The sequence below is a fragment of the Malania oleifera genome, chromosome 10 (assembly GCF_029873635.1).
Source record: "Malania oleifera isolate guangnan ecotype guangnan chromosome 10, ASM2987363v1, whole genome shotgun sequence".
Lineage (NCBI taxonomy): Eukaryota > Viridiplantae > Streptophyta > Magnoliopsida > Santalales > Ximeniaceae > Malania > Malania oleifera.
Genome location: NC_080426.1, coordinates 67,305,267 through 67,327,355, shown reverse-complemented (window position 1 = coordinate 67,327,355; position 22,089 = coordinate 67,305,267). Strand labels below are relative to the sequence as shown.

The 22,089-nt window shown below is 36.8% G+C and overlaps 1 protein-coding gene across 2 annotated transcripts in view; it reads right to left on the bottom strand.

Moving 5' to 3' along the window:
* Window positions 1-18,430: 18,430 nt before the first annotated feature.
* Window positions 18,431-22,089, bottom strand: part of LOC131165940 (uncharacterized) — a 69,274-nt gene continuing 65,615 nt past the window's right edge. Inside the window, exons 4-5 of one of the 2 annotated variants that reach the window (XM_058124120.1) lie at window positions 19,006-19,085; window positions 18,431-18,917 (exon numbers count right to left, since the gene is read on the bottom strand). In XM_058124120.1, the coding sequence (XP_057980103.1) occupies window positions 18,910-18,917; window positions 19,006-19,085 (88 nt within the window). In that variant the 3' untranslated portion in view covers window positions 18,431-18,909. The remainder of the gene's footprint in view (window positions 18,918-19,005; window positions 19,086-22,089) is intronic. The other variant, XM_058124121.1, reaches the window with a different exon arrangement.

The window sequence follows — 22,089 nt, the reverse complement described above, 5'->3', positions numbered from 1 at the left end:
AGCCACCCAAACTTAACTCCGGACACTCGAACCTCAAAAGTAGATTTTATGTATGTGAATGATCGGGCAATCGAACCTATAGCTTGGTCGACCGAAACTCTCAATTACCATAATTTTACAGAAGTAATTAGGGTTAATTTTTCATTAAACAATTTCTAAAATTCCTAATATGTTCCTAACGGTCAAAAATCTTCCTGAGTCTATATATACCCCCTCCATTACTCATTTTTATTATAAAGATTAGAGAGAAAATCCTCCCAAAATATTTTTTGATTCTTATTCATTTTTTATACTCTCCCACACATTTTTATTTGAAAAATCTCTTTTGGAGAGAATATATCTTTTTAGCATATTTTTAAGCAATCATTCTCATGTACACTTCTCTTTGCAAAATATTTTAGGAGATATTATTTGGGTTTTAGATCTTTGAAAAACACCTGTTGAATATCTTGTATTTAGATCAAAGATCATCATTATTATTTTCTCTCACATTTTTACATAAAAATATTTTTGAGAGAAAATCACACATACTCACTTGATCTTATATTTCATATCATGTGTGAGTGTATTTGAACTTCATATCGTACATCATATGCTTTGTAGAGAAGCATGCATTATTATGCAAAAAAAAATTTATTTGAATTTTGTTGTATGCCCGACATATGATCGAAAGAAGTAGACTAGCCCTATCAATAGTCTCGAATTGCTCAAACTCGGTTAGGAGAGTACCGAATTGGTTCAAACCCAGTTAGGAGAACTAGGTGCACCAGCCTGTAAGGTGTTATATTTGGTGTCGCTCCACCCGCAAGTGAGCAACTAGTGGAATCCTGTTTCTTGTTAGCTTGAGGCAGGGACGTAGGTAATATTGGTCGAATCCCGATAATATTTCTTGTGCCTGATTTTAATTTGCACAATTTATTTTCTACACTTGAATGCTTATGTTTTTAATATTTTGAATGATTGAGAAATACTGAGTCAGCTTTAATTGTTTAAATATTTGCTCAGTTACTTGCCAGTGTGATTGGGATTGCATAGACAGACCTTAGGTTGTGTAAAATTGCTTATTTGGATAAACCTTGAAGGAAATTTTTTAATATCCAATTCACCCTCCCTCTTGGGAATACACCAATTCCAACACCAAGGCAAGGACGTAGGTGGATATAGCTGAACCTTGTTAAAAATCTCATCATCAATCTCTCTCTCTCTCTCTCTTTTTTATCTTCTTTAAATTTTTGCACATGTATGATTGCTTATATTGTTGTGATTGTTTTTACATACCTTCCATACATTTTGATTGGGATATTGTTTGGGTGAATCGTTTATATAATTCTCAAAATTTTTTAAATTTCCAATTCACCACCCTCTTGGGATTACACCTTTCCCCTCACTTGCATATTGCATTCCAACCAGCATGCAATAGCCAGCAAGGCTATACTCAATCGACATGCAATAACTATGCAGTAACCAGCATTAACTATCCAGCATTCAATAGAATCCATCATAAAAATGGTATGCAATCAGCATGTAGAAGCTAGAAGTATTTAATAGTGACAATATGCAAACAATTGTCTGCATCTAGCTTGTAGAAGAGTTCTTATACCTATCCAACCAACATGCATAAACAATAATCAATACGAGCACGACCATGCATGAATCAAAGCATGTTGACTTTTTGAGTCCAATCCCTAGTTTTGATAATGACAAACCGCAAGTTACTTATGTGTCTATCTAGTGATTGAATATGTTATAATTCAACACACACATAAGCGGACTAAGAATGGAAGCCAAAGATGTAACGCCCCAACCCGCCAAGTGGGCTCGGGGTGCTACTTTAGTGACGTCCGTGTACCTGATGTCATCTCATAACAATAAACATGTAGCAGAAGTAATGAAACATTCTCCATATATACATTACCAGAGTTCTAAGTTTTTTCATACATAAAAGTTTCCCAAACATCCATATTACAATTTGACCCAAAACTGGACAACTAGTTCGGTCCAATAACCATAATACATATCCATCAACTTACAACATAACTTACATACACTTGAGATCATATAGATCTTCCCAAAGAGACTATTCTAACTTTCACCCCCCTGACGCAGCTAAGCACAATACTTGTAATTTCCTAAAAAGATGATTTGTATATTGGGGTGAGATACTTCTCAGTAAGGGTAATCAAGTTGATATTAGTGTGTGGGCAGCATGCATTAGTGTTTACAGAAAACTTACATTCTTCATATAACCAAAAATAACCGTATTTATATCATACGTACTTAAACAATTGAAAATATTCGTTTCATTTTCCTGACATAAATAGTTCATTAATCACGTAATCATTTACATAAATATACAAATATGCATAAAAGACACCTCCTGGGACTAATCGCCATATATAAACCCCCGTGGTAAGGGTTGTGCTGCGCAAAGGCTAGACTAAGCCTGGGGTGATCAACTCAGACAAAGTCAAACATACATCCGTTCCTAACACCGTCCACGCAGGCATCCCCAAATTCTTGCATGCTCTGGTTGCCCTACCATGTCCTGAAAGTCCAGGCTTCTAGGTCAGGTACACCCTCTACCGAGGCTAATCGTCTGAAACCACCCACACCACTCCCACAGTATAGTTTGGGCACACATGGCCACATATATAAATCCTAGCAACGGTACTGTGCTTATAACATAATGGTCCTCAGGGTACCTAAAGCATATCATGCAATTTAAGTAATAAAAAACCATATTTCATGTTCATTTCATATAAAACATGTCATTTAAAAACTCCGGCTCTCATCCGTCATATAAAACTCGACTTACAGCCATTAAAAATAATCCTGGCATAACAACCGTAAACATTATCTTGGCCCTCACGGCCATAAACAGAATCCTGTATTTTCATAAGCAGTTCCAGTATTTCACAAACATTCATCATTTTGGTAACAAAGGATATATACATATCATTTACCTGGCACATAATTTCCTGTACTTTGAATATAGCCCGTAAGCAACCAAGAAAACATAACATATACAGTTTAAAACATAAAACCTAGCTTCCCACTGTTTGTTTATATTGAAAATACCATAACATATATCCTAGGTTTGAAAACAGATCCTTTGAATAGTTGGTTTTAGAAATCTCAACTGAAAACATAAATATACTTACTTCATAAACATTTCAAATGGTTCAATTTCATTAAAAAAGCTTACTTAACTTAATGCCCTTACCTTTTTCCTAAAAACAACCCCAGACGCTCAAAAACCAAATCCTGACTTTTTCCCGAAATCAAGAATCTACTCCGCTACAATTGTAGATATTCGCTCTCTGATCCCCGTGGTAACTTTCGATCATTGATTCGGGCGATGAATGGTGAAGAAACCGCAGAGAGAAAGAGAGTATGGTTCGTGATTCTAGAGAGAGAGAGAGAAATAGAGGGGGGGAAAGAGAGAGAGAGAGAGAGAGAGAGAGAGAGAGAGAGAGAGAGAGAGATTTAGCTTTCTTAATGAAGAAGCAAACAAAAATCCTATTTATAGACTCTTGACCCAGTCAAATTCTTTGATGAAGTGAACCCTTCGTCAACGAGCTACAGAAGGCCATTCGTCGACAAAACAAAAGCTTCATTGACGAACCCTAAACCTAATATTTTTTGTCATTCTGGATCTCTTCATCGATGAGACTCTGAATTTTGGTGACGAAACACCTAAGGGCCTTCGTCGATGAGAACCTGGACCTCGTCGACGAAGCCTGCTGTTCTACTTTTGAAATTTTCCTTTCTTATTTAATTTTCCTTATTCTTTCAGTTTGGGTCTCTACAATTTCCCCTCCTTATAAAAATTTTGTACTCGAAATTTGCTAACTATTTTCTATCACATCATCTGAACTGTAACTGCTCCAACTCTAGAAAGAGTTGGCGGCCACCCACATAGCAGCCCCGTCCCAAATTTATTATCTGCTCTTTCTTATGGCGGAGGAATACCATGGTTACACATAGTGTCTTGGGAATTTAAAATACCATACATAATTCTCTCAGAGACCATCCATACATAAACTCATAAATAACTAACAAACTAAACATACTTACCTTACTTGACCTACATATAAAATTAACACGTACTTGTTCAACCATACCAGTCTATCTAATACTGATCAGCATATAAAAGTTGTGGGTACTTCTGGCATATTTCTATCTCTAGTTCCCAAGAAGCCTCTTCGATCGCAAGATTGCACCACAGTACCTTTACTAATGGTATTTCCTTTGTACGCAGCTTCTATACCTTCTAATCCAGAATCTAAACTGGTACCTCCTCATAAGTCAAAACATCCCCAATCTCTAATGGTTCATAGCTGATCACGTGCGTAGGATCTGACACGTACTTCGTCAGCACTGATACATGGAAGATGTTATGAACTCTAGACAATGTTGGTGGTAACGCCACTCGATAAGCAACTGGACCAATCCTTTCCAAGATCTCAAATGGCCCAATGTACCGAGGACTCAACTTGCCTTTATTTCTGAACCTCATCACTCCCTTCATTGGAGCAATTCTCAAGAATACCATATCCCCGATCTCGAACTCTACCACTCGTCGGCAAATATCTGCATAACTCTTTTGTTGACTCTTTACTGCCTTTATCCTCTCCCTGATAAATTCAACCTTTGCAGAGGTCTTATGAACTAATTTCGGTCCCAACACCTACCGTTCACCTACTTCATCCCAGTACAGTGGAGATCGAAACTGACGACCATACAAGGCCTCATATGGTGTCATCTCAATACTGGCCTGATAACTATTATTATACGCAAACTCGACTAACAGCAGATATCTTATCCAACTACCACTGAAATCCAATGCACATGACTGCAGCATATCCTCTAAAATCTAAATGGTCCTCTCGGACTATCCGTCTGTCTGTGGGTGAAACGCAGTACTGAAGGTGAGTTTAGATCCTAAGGCATCCTGCAAACTCTTCTAGAAATGAGAGGTGAATCGTGGATCTTGATCTGAAACTAAAGAAATCAAGACACCATGAAACCATACTATCTCCTTCATATAAAACTCTACCAGCTTATCCATGGAATAACTGACCCTAATCGGAACGAAGTGTGCAATCTTCGTCAGCCAATCCACTATGACCCAAATAGTGTTCTGCCCATGCACCGCCGATGGCAATCCAAACACAAAATCCATCGAGATATGCTCCCACATCCACTTTGGGATGTTAAGTGGCTATAGTGGTTTTGTTGGCCTCCAGTGCTCAGCTTTCACCTGCTAACACGTCAGGCACTGCTCTACAAACTGGGCGATCTCTCTGTTCATGTTAGACCACCAGAAAGATCCTTGTAGATCCCTATACATCTTTGTGCTTCCTGGATGTACCGTATATAAAGAGCGATGTGCCTCCTTCATGATGATTCGTTTAATCTCATCATCATTCGATACGTAGATCTGGGTGTGAAATCTCAACACCTCGTCATTAGAGACATTAAAGTCTGCATTCAACTCATCCTGTATTCCACTCATAATCTTTGCCAGCTCTACATCTTTCATATGAGCTAATCTAATCCTCTCATGTAAAGTTGGTTGCACTACCAGACCAGCAATGAATGCCTGGTGATTTCCTTCTACTAAATCTACCCCCAACCTTTCCAGGTCCATTCTGATCTCACGCTAAATCCCAATTGCTGAGACTGATGTAGGCACTGACTTATGACTCAACGCATTAGCTACCACATTAATTTTCCCATGATGGTAACTAATAGTACAGTTGTTGGCCTTACAAGGCTTAACATCTTGTTTTGATGCTAACAAACAAGTTAAACTTAACATACTTTGTTTAAATGATGTATTTTCAGGACTCAATGATGAATGCAAGGTTAAAGAATTCAGGAAAGCTTATATTTCAAATAATGATGATTTATATCAAGATTGAAGCATGGATTCAAAAATGAATTTAAAGATAAAGCTTGAAGATCATGAGAGCATGAGGATTAATGAGAACTTTATGAAAGCTCAAAGAAAGATGAAGCAAGCATAAAGACCTCAAGGAATTCAAGAATTGGAAATTTGAAGGAGTTTATAGGAAATTTCATGTAAGTACTTCAAATAATTTCAATATGGATACATGAAACTCTTAGGTTAATTTATTGGACCTAGATACCTTTAAACATACTTAGAAAATATTTTTATAAGGTCAAAAATTATTTCAAAAAGGTTAGAATCATTTTTGGAATGAAAAGCATCAAAAAGAGGATTTTCAAAATGCTGATAATTTTTCTACATCTGCATTGAGGTACATTTTCCTCTATAAAATCCTATTTATTTTAAAAAATGTTCAACATGAAAGTTGTATTATTTTATCTTAGCTTTCATTTTATACCAATATCATCAAATTTCGAGTTATACAGAAAAAGTTATGAGCAAAAAACAGAAGGGTGCACGAAGCTGACAGCAGCATGTGTGCGACCAGTAGACTGCCTGAACTAGGACAGGTGCTTGGGTGGTCGTGGCAGGCGACTGGCTTTATTCTAGCAGGCGACTGCCAGGCTACTGCCCCTACTATTCCTTTAAAATAAACATGGCAGGCGATTGGAGGTTTGGGGCAGGCGGCTGTTCTGATTTTTCTCACAACGGTCAAATTTTTAAATGGGGTTATTTATGGCTCGAAATTTATGGAATCTTGGGGGATATTTCAACACACTTGGGGACCAATTTACTCACATTTTAAAGTCTATAAATAAGCCTCAAAGATGATAGAATCAAATAGATCAAGAATTCAAATTCAGCCAAAATTCAAAATCTCTCTCAAATTGCTCTCAAATTTTCAAGGCTCTCTCTTGATCTCAACTTGCACGAAACTTACTGAGTTCTTGTTGATTTTACTCACCAAGTTTGTGCTACAATTCTAAAATCTTTCATTCATTGAAAGAATTAAATTGGTGATATACTTCATTGAGCTTCAATTTGAATATTCATATTGTTATTTACTTTGAAGTATATAGTTCTGAATTGTTGTATTAATCAGCTCTTTTAGGAGCAAATTATTTGTACACAAATATTTGATTTGTTTCTTGTAGATTGACAATTCCAAGGGTTGTTTGGATCGTTGACTAAGCAAGGGGACATTGCTTAGAGAGGCGGGCTCTAGCCTATGTAAGCAGTGACCGGACGAGGGAATATTGTTTGGAGAAGGCGGGCTCTAGCCTTAACCAAGGAGTTCTGTAAAGGTATTGTTCCGCCCGTTAAAGGAACAAGTTTAGTGAATCCTTTGGTGATTTGCCAAAGGCGAGGACGTAGGCTTGGTATAAGCCGAACCTCGTAAAAATCTCGGTCTCACTCTCTCTTTTTCTATTCTTTATTTTGAGAGCATATTTAAATTGCGTGGTTGGTTTAATTTGACAATCATATATACTACGTAATATAGAAATCAAGTAAACTAAAGTTTAATTTTGATTTGGGTTGCGAAAACTGAAAGGGAGTACATTGGTTATACCATATTTTGCGGAAACCATACGGGAGTACGTTACTTGGTTAACAGCTCAAGGATAAATTAACTGAGAGTTTAATTGAGTTTTGAATATTGAGAAAAGTGTGAATGTGTTGTTGAAAAACATATTGAAGAAGTAAATACTATATCATCTAAGTATAAATTATAAACTATAGGGCTTACAAATTCATAACCACAGGGCTTATATAAACAAACAAACTATCTCCAGATCTTATATTACCAAAGTGCTGAATACTTTATATCTTGGTTTGGTTGTTTGTTGTTTGATTTGTACTTGGCAAATAAATTGACTGTTTGGTTTGAAGATTGTGTTTAATTGATTGGTTGTTTAATTAAGTTGTTGTGTGATTGGTGAAATTAAACAAACAAGTTAAAGAATTGGTTAAGTGTTTAAAGAAGTTAAGGATTCTTAAAAGAAGTTAAAAGAAATTTTTAAAAGCCAATTCACCCCCCCCCCTCTTGGGAAGCTATTCCTAATTTCAACAGTCATAGTCTTTAATCAGTTCAAGCCACCTGCGTTGCCTCATATTCAACTCCTTCTGGGTGAAGAAGTATTTGAGACTCTTATGATTAGTAAAGATCTCACAATGTTCACCATATAGGTAGTGCCGCAAATCTTTACTACAAATACTACTGCTTCTAACTCTAAGTCATGAGTAGGGTAATTCTTCTTGTACTCCTTGAGTTGGTGAGAAGCATACACAATAACTTTATCCTGTTGCATTAAAACACACCCGAGCCCTTTCTGGGATGCGCCACTATAGATCACGTCATCACCGTCCCCTAATGGAATGGTCAACATTGGGGCTGTAACTAGATTGCTTCAACTTCTGGAAGCTCTGCTCACACTCGCTAGTCCAGTCAAACCTACTATTCTTTTTCGTAAACTGGGTCAAAGGACCTGACAGCCTAGAAAAACCCTCGATGAATCGGTGATAGTACCCTGGCAGACCCAAGAAACTCCTAATCTCATGTATGTTCTTCGGTCTCACCCAGTTTACTACTACTTCTACTTTGCCCAAGTCTACTGATATTCCTTCCTTGGACACTACATGTCCTAGAAACGCAAACTGTTCTAGTCAGAACTCGCATTTCTTGAATTTAGAAAACAATCTCTTCTCTCTGAGTACCTAAAGTACCATCCTCAAATGAACTTCGTGCTCTGCAAGACTCCTCACATATATCAAGATGGCATCAATAAATACCACCATGAACTGATCTAAGTACGCATGGAACACCCTATTCATCATATCAATGAATGTTGCAGGCACATTTGTCAAACCAAATGGCATAACCAAAAATTCATAATGGTCACACCGAGTTTGAAAGGCTATCTTCGATACATCCTCTAACTTCACCTCCAACTGGTGATACCTGGATTGCAAATCGATCTTAAAGAAAACCTAAGTACCCTTTAGCTAGTCAAACATGTCGTTAATATGCAATAATGGTTATTTATTCTTTACCATTACCTTGTTAATTTCTCTGTAGTCGATGCACATCCTCATTGACCCATCTTTCTTCTTCACAACCAACACCGGCGCTTTCCAGGGTGATACGGTCGATCTAATGAAACCATTATCTAGAAGTTCCTACAGCTGCTCCTTTAGCTCTTTTAGTTCAGTCGAAGCCATTCAAAATGGAGCCTTAGAGATGGGCGTCATCCCTGGAGTCAACTCAATGGCGAACTCCACTTCACAATCAGGAGGTAACCTCGGTAAGTCCTCTGGAAACACGCTTGAGAACTCCCTTATCACTAGGATATCCTCCAGCTTCTGTTCTTCCTTTGGTGCTTCTTTCACATATGCAAGGTACCCTTGACAACCCCCCAAAAAGTAATCTCCTTGCCTGTATCGATGAAAGGATCCATGGTGTAAAGTGCACACACGACCCTACAAACTTAAATCCTTGCTCCCTTGGAGGCCTAAATACCACCTCCTTCTTATGATAGTCTATACTTGCGTAGCTGGATGCTAGCCAATCCATCCATAGAATAATGTCTAATTCATGCATACTGAAGATAATTAAATTAGCAGGTTGCCTTTTCCCCTGAATCCCAACTGGGTAGTCTCTAACCACTTTACTGCATACAACAACAAACCATGTCGGCATGACCACGCCTAACTCAACGCCTAACGAATGAGCCTCTAATTCACATACTTTAACAAACCCCTTGGATATAAACAAGTGGGTTGCACTTGAATCAAAAAGCATGACAGCTTTATGGGAAAACATATAATTATTACCTGTAACTACACCCTATGCGTGCTCGGCTTCATCCGGCATCATAGAATACACCCACGCCTGGATAGTGTTTCCCTAGTGACCACTGCAGGGTGCCTGATTCCTCTCCGATTATACTGCTACTGAGGTGTGTAATTCACTATCACGGGATAGTCCGCACCTGATGCCCTACTACACCACAGCGGTAGCAAATCGTCGTTCCAACCCTACACTCACCCTAATGTTTCTTATGTCATCTGGGACAAATGGCACTCTGAGAACTCCTTTGAGAGGCTTGAGATTCCATCTCCTGCTACTGACTCGTAAAATTACTAGGTCGCTTCCATGTACTATAGCTGGAGCTAGACTGAGACCCATGAGACAAGGGCCTCTTCTTTTGGTTCGTCTCTCTCTCCCCTTCCTGAATACTGGCCTCCACCGCCATGGCTCTATCCACTAGCTCAGTAAAGTTTTGGACCAATAATGCTGCCACCTGCACACATATTTCCTGTCTCAGTCCTTTCTCAAACATCTTAGCCTTCTTTGACTCATCTGGTACATATATGGAGCGAATCGGGATAGCTCCATAAACCAGGCCGCATACTGCGGCACCAACATGGACCCTTGCATCAAACGTAAGAACTCCTCAGCCTTTACCTCCTGAGTTGCTATAGGGAAGTATCTGCTAAAGAATATCTCCCTGAAACAGCTCCAGATGACAAACACATACCCTAGACGTTGTTCTTCCACCAACCTAGCCGATCTCCACCACCTCTTTACCTCCCCCACTAGTTTGAAGGCAACAAACCGAACCTTCTGCTCCTTTGCGCATTCCAGCACACCCAACAGTTCCTCCATCTCCTAAATCCAATCTTCCGCCGCAATCAGGTTCGGTCCTTCTGAGAATGCAGATGGATTCATCCAAGAAAACTACTAGAACATGCAACCTTTATCAGCCACTAATTGACCCTGTTCTCGAGAATTCATTTGAGCTTCTTTCTTAGCCTGTCGTGCTATACTGCACAGCACAGCCGAGGCCTTATTGTCATCTTTGCTGGAGGTATTCACATGATTGTCCCCTCCATTCATAACCTCCTTTCCCTTGGGATCCATCCTGAAGATAGGATAGAAACCGACTTAGATATTCCATATTTATCATGATCGATACAAAAAGATAATTTATATATTGGGGTGAGACACTTCTCAATAAGGGTGATCAAGTAAATATCAGTGTGTGGGCAGCATGCATTAGTATTTACAGAAAACAACCATTCTTCATATAAACAAAAATAATTGTCTTTACAGTCATTTACATATATATACAGATATGCATAAAAGACACCTCCTGGGACTAATCACCATGTATAAACTCCCATGGTTAGGGTTGTGCTGCCCGAAGGCTGGACTAAGCCTAGGGTGATCAACTCAGACAAAGTTAAATATACATCTGTGTCTAACACTGTCCATGCAGACATCCGAAATTTCTTGCGTGCTCCGATTGCCCTACCATGTCCTGAAAGTTTGGGCTTCTAGGTCAGGTACACCCTTTACCAAGGCTAATCGGCTGAAACCACCCACACCACTCTCGCAGTACAATGTGGGCACACATAGCCACATATATAAATCCTACCAACGGTACCATGCTCATAACATAATGGTCCTCAGGGTTCCTAAAGCATATCGTGCAATTTAAGTAATAAAAAATCATATTTCATACTCATTTCATATAAAACCTGTCATTTAAAACCTCTAGCCCTCGGTCATCATATAAAACTCGGCTCACAGCCGTTAAACATAATCCTAGCCCTCGCAGCTGTAAACATTATCTTGGCGCTCGTGGTCGTAAACATAATCCTGTATTTTCATAAGCAGTTCCAATATTTCACAAACATTCATCATTTCAGTTACAAAGGAATACATACATATCATTTTCCTGCTACACAATTTCCTATACTTTGAATATGGGCCCGTAGGCAACCAAGAAAACATAACATATATAGTTTAAAACATAAAACCTAGCTTCCCACCTTTTGTTTATACTAAAAATATCATAACATATATCCTAGGTTTGAAAATAGATCCTTTGAACGGTTGGTCTTAGAAATCTCAACTAAAAACATAAGTATACTTACTTCATAAACATTTTAAACGGTTCAATTTCATTAAAAAGCTGACTTAACTTAATCCCCTTACCTTTTTTCTGGAAACAACCCAAGACGCTCAAAAACCAAATCCGAGATTTTTCCCAAAATCAAGAATCTACTCTGCTACAATTGTAGATATTCGCTCCCTAATCCCTGTGGTAACTTTTGATCGTTGATTCGGGCAACGAATGACAAGGAAATCGAAGAGAAAGAGAGTATGGTTCGTGGTTCTAGAGAGAGAGAGAGAGATTTAGCTTCCTTAATGAAGAACCAAACAAAAATCCTATTTATAGACTCTTGACCCGGTCAAATTCATCAACGAAGTGGTGCCTTCATCAACGAGCTACAAAAGGTCGTTCATCAACAAAAGAAAAGATTCGTCGACGAACCCTAAACTTGATAATTTTTTGTCATTCTAGATCTCTTCGTCAACAAGACTCTGAATTTCGGCGACGAAACATCAAAGGGCCTTCGTCCACGAGAACCTGGACCTCGTCGATGAAGCCTGCTGTTCTACTTTTGAAATTTTCCTTTCTTATTTAATTTTCCTGATTTTTCCTGTTTGGGTCTCTACAAAAGACATATAAAGCTCATATGATCAGGGGTTTTCCACGAAGATTAAAGAGCAAAGAACATCAAGAAGAAGACATTTTGATTTTATTTGTATAATGCATTTATGTTTTTATTGTTTGGTCTGTAATAATGCATACATCTTGCATGATATATCTAAATGCTCAAAAGACCATAGACTGACTTTAGGTCCCAAATTATTGCATAAAAAAACCCTCTATAACTTAGAAGTAACAATTATGTAAAAAATGGTGTATTTGAAAGAGAGTTAGGAATTAAATGCATAAAGTTAGTCTATTTGGTCAACCGAACTAGAACACACATAGACCTTCGGTCAACTGAACCTCCCCAAGGTCAACAATTGACCATTTGGTCAACCAAGTTTGAAGTGAACTTCAACACTCTGGTCGACCAAACTGGCACGTGGGAAATCCCAACGCTCTGGTCGACCGAACCTCTAGTTATAATATGACCTGGTCAACCAAACCTCTAAATTCGATCAACCGAACTTGGCCCGGTTGACCGATCCTATAGTTCAAAAATGCCCTGGTCGACCGAACTCAATAATATGGTCGACCAAACCTTGAATATGGTTGATCGAACCTCTCGGGTTCGTCAATTTTTTACCGCAGGTAAACTGGATTATTTTTAATTAAACTCAATTAATCATTTTTCCAAAATACCTAGCGTGTCCCCAATGGCTATAATTTTTCCCAGATCTATAAATACCCCCCCCCCCCCATTTGCTTTGATTAGCAACTTTGATTAACCTTACTTTTCTCTCAAATCTTTTTCCTAATCAAAGTTCCCCCATATACTCTTTTACTTGAAAAATCATTTTGGAGTCAAATTTTTCATACTCTCCAAACTCCCTTTCATTTATTTTTGCAAATCATTTTTAAGAAAGTATTTTGTTTGGGCATTTTTTTGTGTATTCATAGCATAAATATCTTTGAACTTAACTCCTAGATTCTCCAAATATTTTTCATTTACATAAATCTTTGTTGGAGAACACAATACTCATTTTCCCATATATTATAATTGTGTAAAAACTATTTGAAAACCAAACCCTAGGTTCTCCTGCTTAGTACTTAAAATATTTTTTGGAGAAGTATTTTATTAGGGTTCAAATATTTGATACATTTTATCATATATGTCCTTCATCAAAGATTGGAATATTTGTTTTACACACTTTCTCTACTGAGGATTATTGCATATCATATGAGAGTGCATTTGAGCTTAAATGTGTACATTTCAGCTTGTATTTTTCAGAAGTATTTTCATGTATAAAAATATTTTTATTGTATCGGTTGGATTCAGCTCAGAATTGAACTGGGGAGTCTCAACCCCGCAAGTGAGACCGGTTTTGGTTCAACCCGAAAATTTAACTGGGGAGTCTTAGTCTTGTAAGTGAGACCGGTTCGGTTCAACTCGAAAAATTGAACTGGAGTTTTTCTCACCCTGTATGGAGAGGATGTAAACAGCTTCTGCTCTACCCATTTAAGTGAGCAGGGATAGTGTAATCCTTGGGGGGTATGCCCAAGGCGGGGACGTAGGTCGGTTTGGCCAAACCTCGATAACAAATATTTTGTGTCGCTCTCTCCCTATCTCATTTAAATTACTGCACTTTAAATTCAGTATGTGTATGCCTATTTATTTACTATTATATTATTTGCATACACACCTTTATTTTAAATGAGATATGCTACACACGTGTATGCTTTTACTCACAATTCAACTATTTTACATACACATTTGCATTATGAATAAGATATGATTTGTGGTGAATCAGCAAAATGCTTAATTAGCCAAAAAGTTTTTAAAACCAATTCAACCCCCCCCCCCCTTTCTCTTGGGATCACACCATTTCCAATAGAGCATCAACTAGCAAGCATATTCAAGTATCATCCAGCAAGGGTTACAAACGTACAGCAAGAGCAAACATAGGTTTGCTAACAACTAGCATGCAGTTCACAAACAGTCAGCATTACTAACATAGAATGCAAAGTGGTTGCAAACATACATGAATCATCATAGACGATTTTGCCAACATTCATCAAGTCAAAAGTATAATCAATCCAAGATAATCATGGATATAGAATATAACACTTAATACCAAGTCAAATATATAGTTTTCATCAATCTTTAATAACAATCCATATATATTCATAAATTCTTAAAATTTCAAGCCATATATGATGTTTATCATTCTATTAAGTTTCTTCCCCCTAAGATTAATTTCTCATTCTTTTTTGCATTTTGCTTTACTTTCCCCCCTTTTTGATCTTAGATCATTCATTTTGCATTTTTGTTCAAACTTCTCCCCTTTTTTATCTCAAAATAAGATCTCCATTTTTCCAAACTTTATTTAGCATTCAGTTCTTCCTATTACTAAAAGGAGTCTTATCATTATTTGCATTTAACCAAAAGTTTGAAGCCTAAAACACTTTCAATGCAACCAGTCTCCATGTAAGTCCAATAATAACTAACTCTTATAATCCTTGGTTTTAGGTTTCCCATTTATCAGTTGGTGTGTTTCATGGGAATTAAATCAATTCCTATATACGGGTCAAACTTTGCAAGAGAGACTTGCTATGTTGTAATATGATGCATCATTTTTAAGACTTTTTAAATATAACCACCTCTTTTGTTTTCCTTTGCCTAATTTCCTCAAATTTAGCAACATAATATTAAGATTTGAGTGTTTGAGTGATTCAGGTGGATTTGAGGAGATAAAGAGAGAATGACCTGCTTCTGAAGTCATAATGGATTTGGTCGACTGGATGAGTCATTCGGTCACCTGAATGTCCTGAACTTTTCCAATAACTTAGATTTAGCTTGGAATACTGAAGGTAATGAACCAAATATCTTTAAAAAAATTTCCTTAACATTTGATAAGCTTGATTTACTTCAAATTCTCTTTTTTTTTTAATAAAAAATCATCCTTTTTGCATATGAATGGCCAAATTTCAAATGGCTGTCCAAATTAGCTATTAGTGCATAGGTTTCTTTGAATTCAATGCTACCATCTTTATTGAAACCTTGTGCAATCCAACCTTGCTTGGTTGCATCCAACAATGTCATTTTCATATTCATTTAGTTCCAATACTTTTGTCATCAATAGGCCTAGGAACTAATCTCCAAGATTGTCTTAACCCATTTCAACTTTGACTTGCACAAGATAAATTTTCTGGGTTTTAAGGGCAGAATAATTATCTATGTTTTAGAGTGAAGAGCCAGTAGTTGCCCTATATAGAGATTTACCAAGTGTTTGATAAAAATTTGAGGGCTGAGTGGGGAGTATGAACTTTTATAAAAATAAAAAAAAAAAACATGTTCTAATCATTTAGGCAATGAGCACTTAGGAGTATCTAAATTTTTCTTAATCAATGCTCTTGTATTAACAATGACTAAGGAATTTTTATAGATCGAGTAAAGAAGAATCTTCTACTTTGAGTTAATGAAACCTTTGATTCCTTAGTAGAAGCTTCTAACATATGATCAATCATTTAAAGCTTTTAAGGGATTATGAATGGCACACTTAATAAAAAGTTCATAAGAGTATTTAGAAGCATTTTTCTTTTTGAATCAACCATATGTTGTAAGTGTTCAAAACAATTGCATTGGCCTAACACTTCATGGTTGAGTGCGGGTTTCTTAGATAAGCATGATTGTTCATTTAGAGAAACCATCATTGCTTTGAGATATTGATGAATCTTATGTTTATTCAATGTTTGACACGAATGAGTATAAGGATTTAAAAGATTTCCTTCTATCCTATGAGGTTTCATATTTGAATCTCAAAGCTACACTTATCTTTATCAAAAATATTACGAGGCTCTTCTTGCAATAAGAGTGCAGAATGATTAAATATATTTTTACAATGAAGAGCGAGAAGTTGCCCTATGTAAAGATTTACTAAATATTTGATCTTTAGGGTGGTCCTATGTTAAGATAACTTCTCTCTGAATTACTTTGGTATTACTTTCCTAATTAGCATCCAAATGATAAGTTATGTATTCTTTGGCAAGGGATGCTCAATAGGTCGAATATAGCCTGAGTGTTATTTTTCAATTTAGTATGTAATTCCAAAGTAATTATAAGTGAACATTTTCATAATAAGCATAATGTTTTCATGCTTGGGGATTAAGCATGACAAATATGTCCTAACTATTTTGGCAATGTGCATTTAAGAGTATATGAATCTTTCATGAACAATGCTCTTGGTAATAGGAAGCATTTTCTCCTAATTTACCACTAATGGAAAGATATCCTACAAATATGTTCATAACTTTGAGCAAGGATATGAAACTATGGAATGGATGATTCTTTACCGAATTTGATCGTGATTTGGTAAAGTTTTCCTATGGAAGAGAAAGCTTTTACATTAGCAACAATTAGGGAATTTTTTACATGTTAAGCACAGAGGGAATATTCTATTACAACTTGAATTCCTTCTCAGAAGCCTTTAATTTGATCATGATAGGATGTCTTTTAATAAGTACTAACAGATTAAGAATTGATAATGATAATTTGTGCTTATGACTAGGTTTGAGAAGGTTTTACTGGAAGAGTTTGACATGCTAAATAATAAGTGATGACTGAATTTTCATTTTTGAATGTCTTTGAATTTTGATTAATCATTAAAGTTCCAATATGAGTTTAGGGTTGGATGGTACATAATACTTATGTTGTTATGATTGATTCCCCTAAAACTCAATTTTGTGTGATGGACAGAATATGCTAAACATTTGAAATTCCTATTTAAATATGCATAAAGCATTTAGAAATGTCTAAGTAAGAAAAACACCTTTGTCCATTGGAAGTGGATTTTCTAGAGCATGCTTCTGAGATTTTATTCAAGAGTAGTTGATATATGATATTCATCTCCGAAATACAAGGTTCCCAAAGAAAATTTCTTATTGAAATCCTCGAATCGGTTAGTTGAGCCCTTAACCTTTACTTTGGACATTTTAGAGGAATGATATCTTTAGCATTTATGTGGAGTCCAATGTCCCATTAGAGCAGATGCTTTTGCATTCCTTTCTAGTTAGGTTAGTATGCTATCTCATCCCTTAAACTTAGTAAATGGCTACTTAAAAATTTTATGAAAATTGCATCTAATAGGCATTTTTTTCATATTATAAATACTAGGCATTTTTATGATTTATTAGTTATTTTTATTTTTTCATATACTGTTGAAAAAAAAAATTAAAATAATAATTATTTTATTATAATGACGTCAATTGGTTGATCTAAAACAATTGAACCAAATAAACTAGTTAATTTGAGAATCAATTAGATGTTTGAGTCGCTTAATTAGTTTTCAAGACATTATATAGGCCAATTTTTTAATTAAATTTATTAAATAGGTGTCATTTTAAAAATATCATTTTATTATGGTTTAAATTATTTTTTTTTTCACATATACATAATGATTAACTAACACTCAACTAAAGGAAGATTCATTTTATCAATAAAATTAAATTTTAGAGGGTTCTTTGGTAAAGTTGTCTTTATATAACCTAAAGGTCATGAGTTCAATAAATCTACGTACTATACACCCATCATGGTTAACCCCTTGCCCAAACTCCATATACGCAATAATTTTGTACACCAGACAACCCTTTTCCAGAATCATTTTTATTGTGTAATCAAAACACACCAAATCCAAACTAAACAACATAATATAACCCACCTCCCTTGCCATTCATCGAGCTTGCAGCATAAAAATCCCTCCCAACTTCTAACGTGGTGCTCCGCCGCGGGGGGTGGGGGAGGAGATGCCAAACACCCCCTCAAAGCATGAACTGAGGAGATGCCAAACACCCCCTCAAAGCATGAACTCTGGCAAATGGTAAGAAAGCTCTCGTGGCTCATGGAATCCTAACCTATACATCCAACGGTGCTCAAAGGCATAGCATACTCTTATCCTTTACACACCAGGACTCCCTGCTTTTCTCCCATGGAAATGCAGTTGGGATTCACGCATTTAAACAAATTTTAATATAATTTTATATTATATTTTGTACATAAATCCATATTCAAGTTTTCTCCCAAAAAGAGTATATGGAGACAATAAAATAAAACAAGCAGGACCCAATAGAGACGGGCTTTTTCCCCAAAGAGTTAACTAGGAACGGATGCTGTGCTTTACACAGCGACTTTCCCAACACCAGGATTGTAACATTAATCCAAGTCAAGTGGTAGTACATTGAAGGAGATTCCAAACAACAAAAACACCAAAAGGGATTACCAATTAAAAAAGAAAAGAAAAAATGGTAATCATATGGCTGATAATCTACTACATAATTATACAACCAGCCTTTCCAACACCTGCTGCGGGTAAAGAATAGCAACAAGCAAAACTAAAGAGGATTGCACCAAATCTTCACGCATGCTGGGATGCATATAGTTCCGCCATATACATAGACACAGTCAAAAAGACAACTGCAGGCAGCTTCACTTGTTCAAGAACCTGTACCAACAATTTCCAAGTTTTAAGTACATAGAACACTATTCAGCAAAATAAAACCTGGATGAAAAAATAAAAAATAAAAAATTACCATTTTCACCTGCCGAAAGAAACCAGTTAAACACACTCTGCTTTATTGGATATTTCTTTTGCTTTGGCATCTTCCTTTCCCTGCATTGGATGAATTTGGAGTTAAAACCAAACCAAAGGATGACAAGAATTTACACGACTCCGATGAGCATCAAGAAAGTAAATGGGCATTTAGACAGACTAAATCATCAGATCATGGAAAACAATTCTTTTTTTGGTAGTATAGAAAACTGAGGCATACCCATATGAAACCCCACTATCCCTACCCCAAGTCCCCTCCTCCCTTTTCGAAAATTGCGAGGAATACTCACCCGAGGGGACTTGAACCCTGGACCTCCCCCAAAGGGGGCCAGGACATGAACCACTGGGGCAAAGCCCAGGTTCAGATCATGAAAAACAATTATTTATGCCCTGTTTTATCAACAGACACAAGTTCACTTGAATAAGCCTAGCTGATTTCCATGTAATTAGAGGGGATTCAATATTACAGCCCACAATACTTTGCCAGAGATTTTATAAATAAAAGATGAAACTTAAAATAAAATCCAATAAAAAATGAAATACAAATCAAAATCAAAAGATAAATTGTTATGAAATCCAGCAAAGGCTATCATGACAGCCAGGAAAAAAAAAAGGTAAAGACCACTCAAGCAGGAATAGGTTGACACAGATTTCATCTAACTGCCACTGTGAAGCCTGCAACAAAAAGAAATTTTAAAACTACTGATAGCATTTATGATATCAAAGCAAAGAAGCAACTGTCGTCAAAGGGCCAAACACATTCAGCACCACTTAGAAGGTTATTCATGTTTGTTTCAGTAGTTAGCACACAACAGATACAACCACATGATCCAATTAATATGGTAGACAGTAATCATAGAGCTGCAGCATCTTTTGGTGCATTGAGCTGTCTAACCAGATGATTAGCAATTACAAATTTACAATGTTCCTGCTCAGAATCAAAGTTGCATCAGGACATCACACACCCAAGCCAAATGGTTTACACATGCCATTTGCCACATGTATCGATCCTCTTTTCCAAATTATCCATGTCACTATGTCAATTGCCAAGTAAAACACTCCCATTTGTTAGAGCCTTGCATGACATTTTCCCATTGTAAGATGGTCCCGCTCTCAAGTCTCAACACCAACAACCTCTTCTTTCACCTCATTGGGAAGCTTTTTGCCATTATTTTCACCCGAGGCTTTCTTCATCTAACCCATAACTTTTCTCTTTAAAAACTTTACACCCCCTATGTACTTTCTTTCTGCTACGTCATCATCCTTGGAGTAAAGATGTTGTACCTCCACCCTTACAAGTTACACCACTTGAGATCCCTGCATGGACCATGAAACAGTTGAGCTTTGCTTGATTCTTCTCTCATGCTCTCAACTTCCTCTCCATTACCTGGATGTTCAGAAAAGAAAGGGGAAGAAAGGGCAACATAAATTATCAAATTTGTAGTGCTCTGTTAATTATGATGCAAAGAATTCCAAGAAGGGTTTTCTTATTTAATTTTTTGTTAGATTCTTTCTTCCTGTTTCTTTTGTTGATTTTTCCTCTTTTTAGGATTTCCCCTCTTCTCCTGGGTCATAATCTCTTTATCTTCATTTTCTTCTATTATCTTTAAAAAGAAAAGAAGGCAAATGGCTAGCTGAACACATTTTTAGCACATCTTAGCATGTTTATAGCTTTATTTGACAAACACTCAAAGATGACTTCTCCTTTTTAGCAGTTCTTTTGTCAAAGGGGCTAGACAATTTTTGCAACTAACCTTTTCATCAAGCACAGAACCAAACAAAGCCTAAGGGTACTAAAATAATTTATGGATTTTTTTTTTCTTTTTAAGCCCAGCAGAAACATAACAAGAGAGGCAATTTCATCGAGAGACAACAAAAGATATTCTGAAGTTCCAATCTGCTATTGAGATTTGAGACTAAAAATAGGCAAGGTTTTCTCTAAAGTTCAACTATGAAAACAAGTACAACAATGGAAATAATTGAAAAGCAACTGGTCAGAAACTACATCACATGTAATAACAAAAAAGGCTCATAACTAGAAAATACACCATTAGCTAGCATTTACATGCAACCAAAGCAACCACTGTCATAATAAGCAGACACTATTTATACTTCAAGAAACACAGAAGATTTCAATAAATTGAAATGCATCATTGTTTCTAACATAAGATAATGCACGTTAACTGACCCAAAATGCACCATTGTTTCCATAAAATTGCTCATCTTCTTTGAGTGGCAATGACAAACAATATGGGGCTATCCCTTTTAGGTGGGAAGCTGAGAGATCAGGAAGTAAGAAATCGGCTTTCAACAGTCTTCCAAAGCTGACAGAAAGGTTATAAATCTGGATTGATTGTCAGGAAAATACTTTATTTTGCATTTCCAAATTTGAGGGAAGGCGCATTGCTTATATGTTGTTGAACTATGAGGAAGTGCAGTGAACATCACAAAAGATTATGTCATTCTGGCCAGGCCTTTGTGAATTAGGTAAGGGTTCAGGAGGTGGAGGTTCATTATTGGGAGTAGCAGGTTGCTTCATCTCTGTGAGGGTGCTTTGTCAATAAGTGGGACGATTCATATGCCTCAACAAAGTAAGTTAAAATGGTGGAAGCTGTCCAATTCGAGTTCTGGAGACGGAGAGGCTTGAGGTTGGTGGAAGTTGCACTTGGCTTTGAAGGAAATTTTGAATATCAAGGAAGATGACCATGCAAAGGGAATAGGGGATGGACTCCTTTGCTGCAATTGTGGGTCAAAAATATACGAAGGACTGAATTGAAGGGATGGTGCAGTGTGTTTTGGAGATTGCTGAAGGGCTTGTATACCAGTGTCAGTCAATTTCCGGCGAGCGACTCAGTGACTATTGGGGAGGGGGTGGTCCACAACCATGGAGATTTGGTAGCAGTTAAACAAAGAAGAGGCTCCTCCATTTCAGCAATATGCAAGGGGTTTGAAGTTTGGAGGACTGAATAACCTGATTTCTAAAGAGGAGGGCTTGATTGTTTTTGGCCTAATAATAATGGGCCTGAGGGGAACAGAGTAAAAGTTTTGCACAAGGGAGGGGATT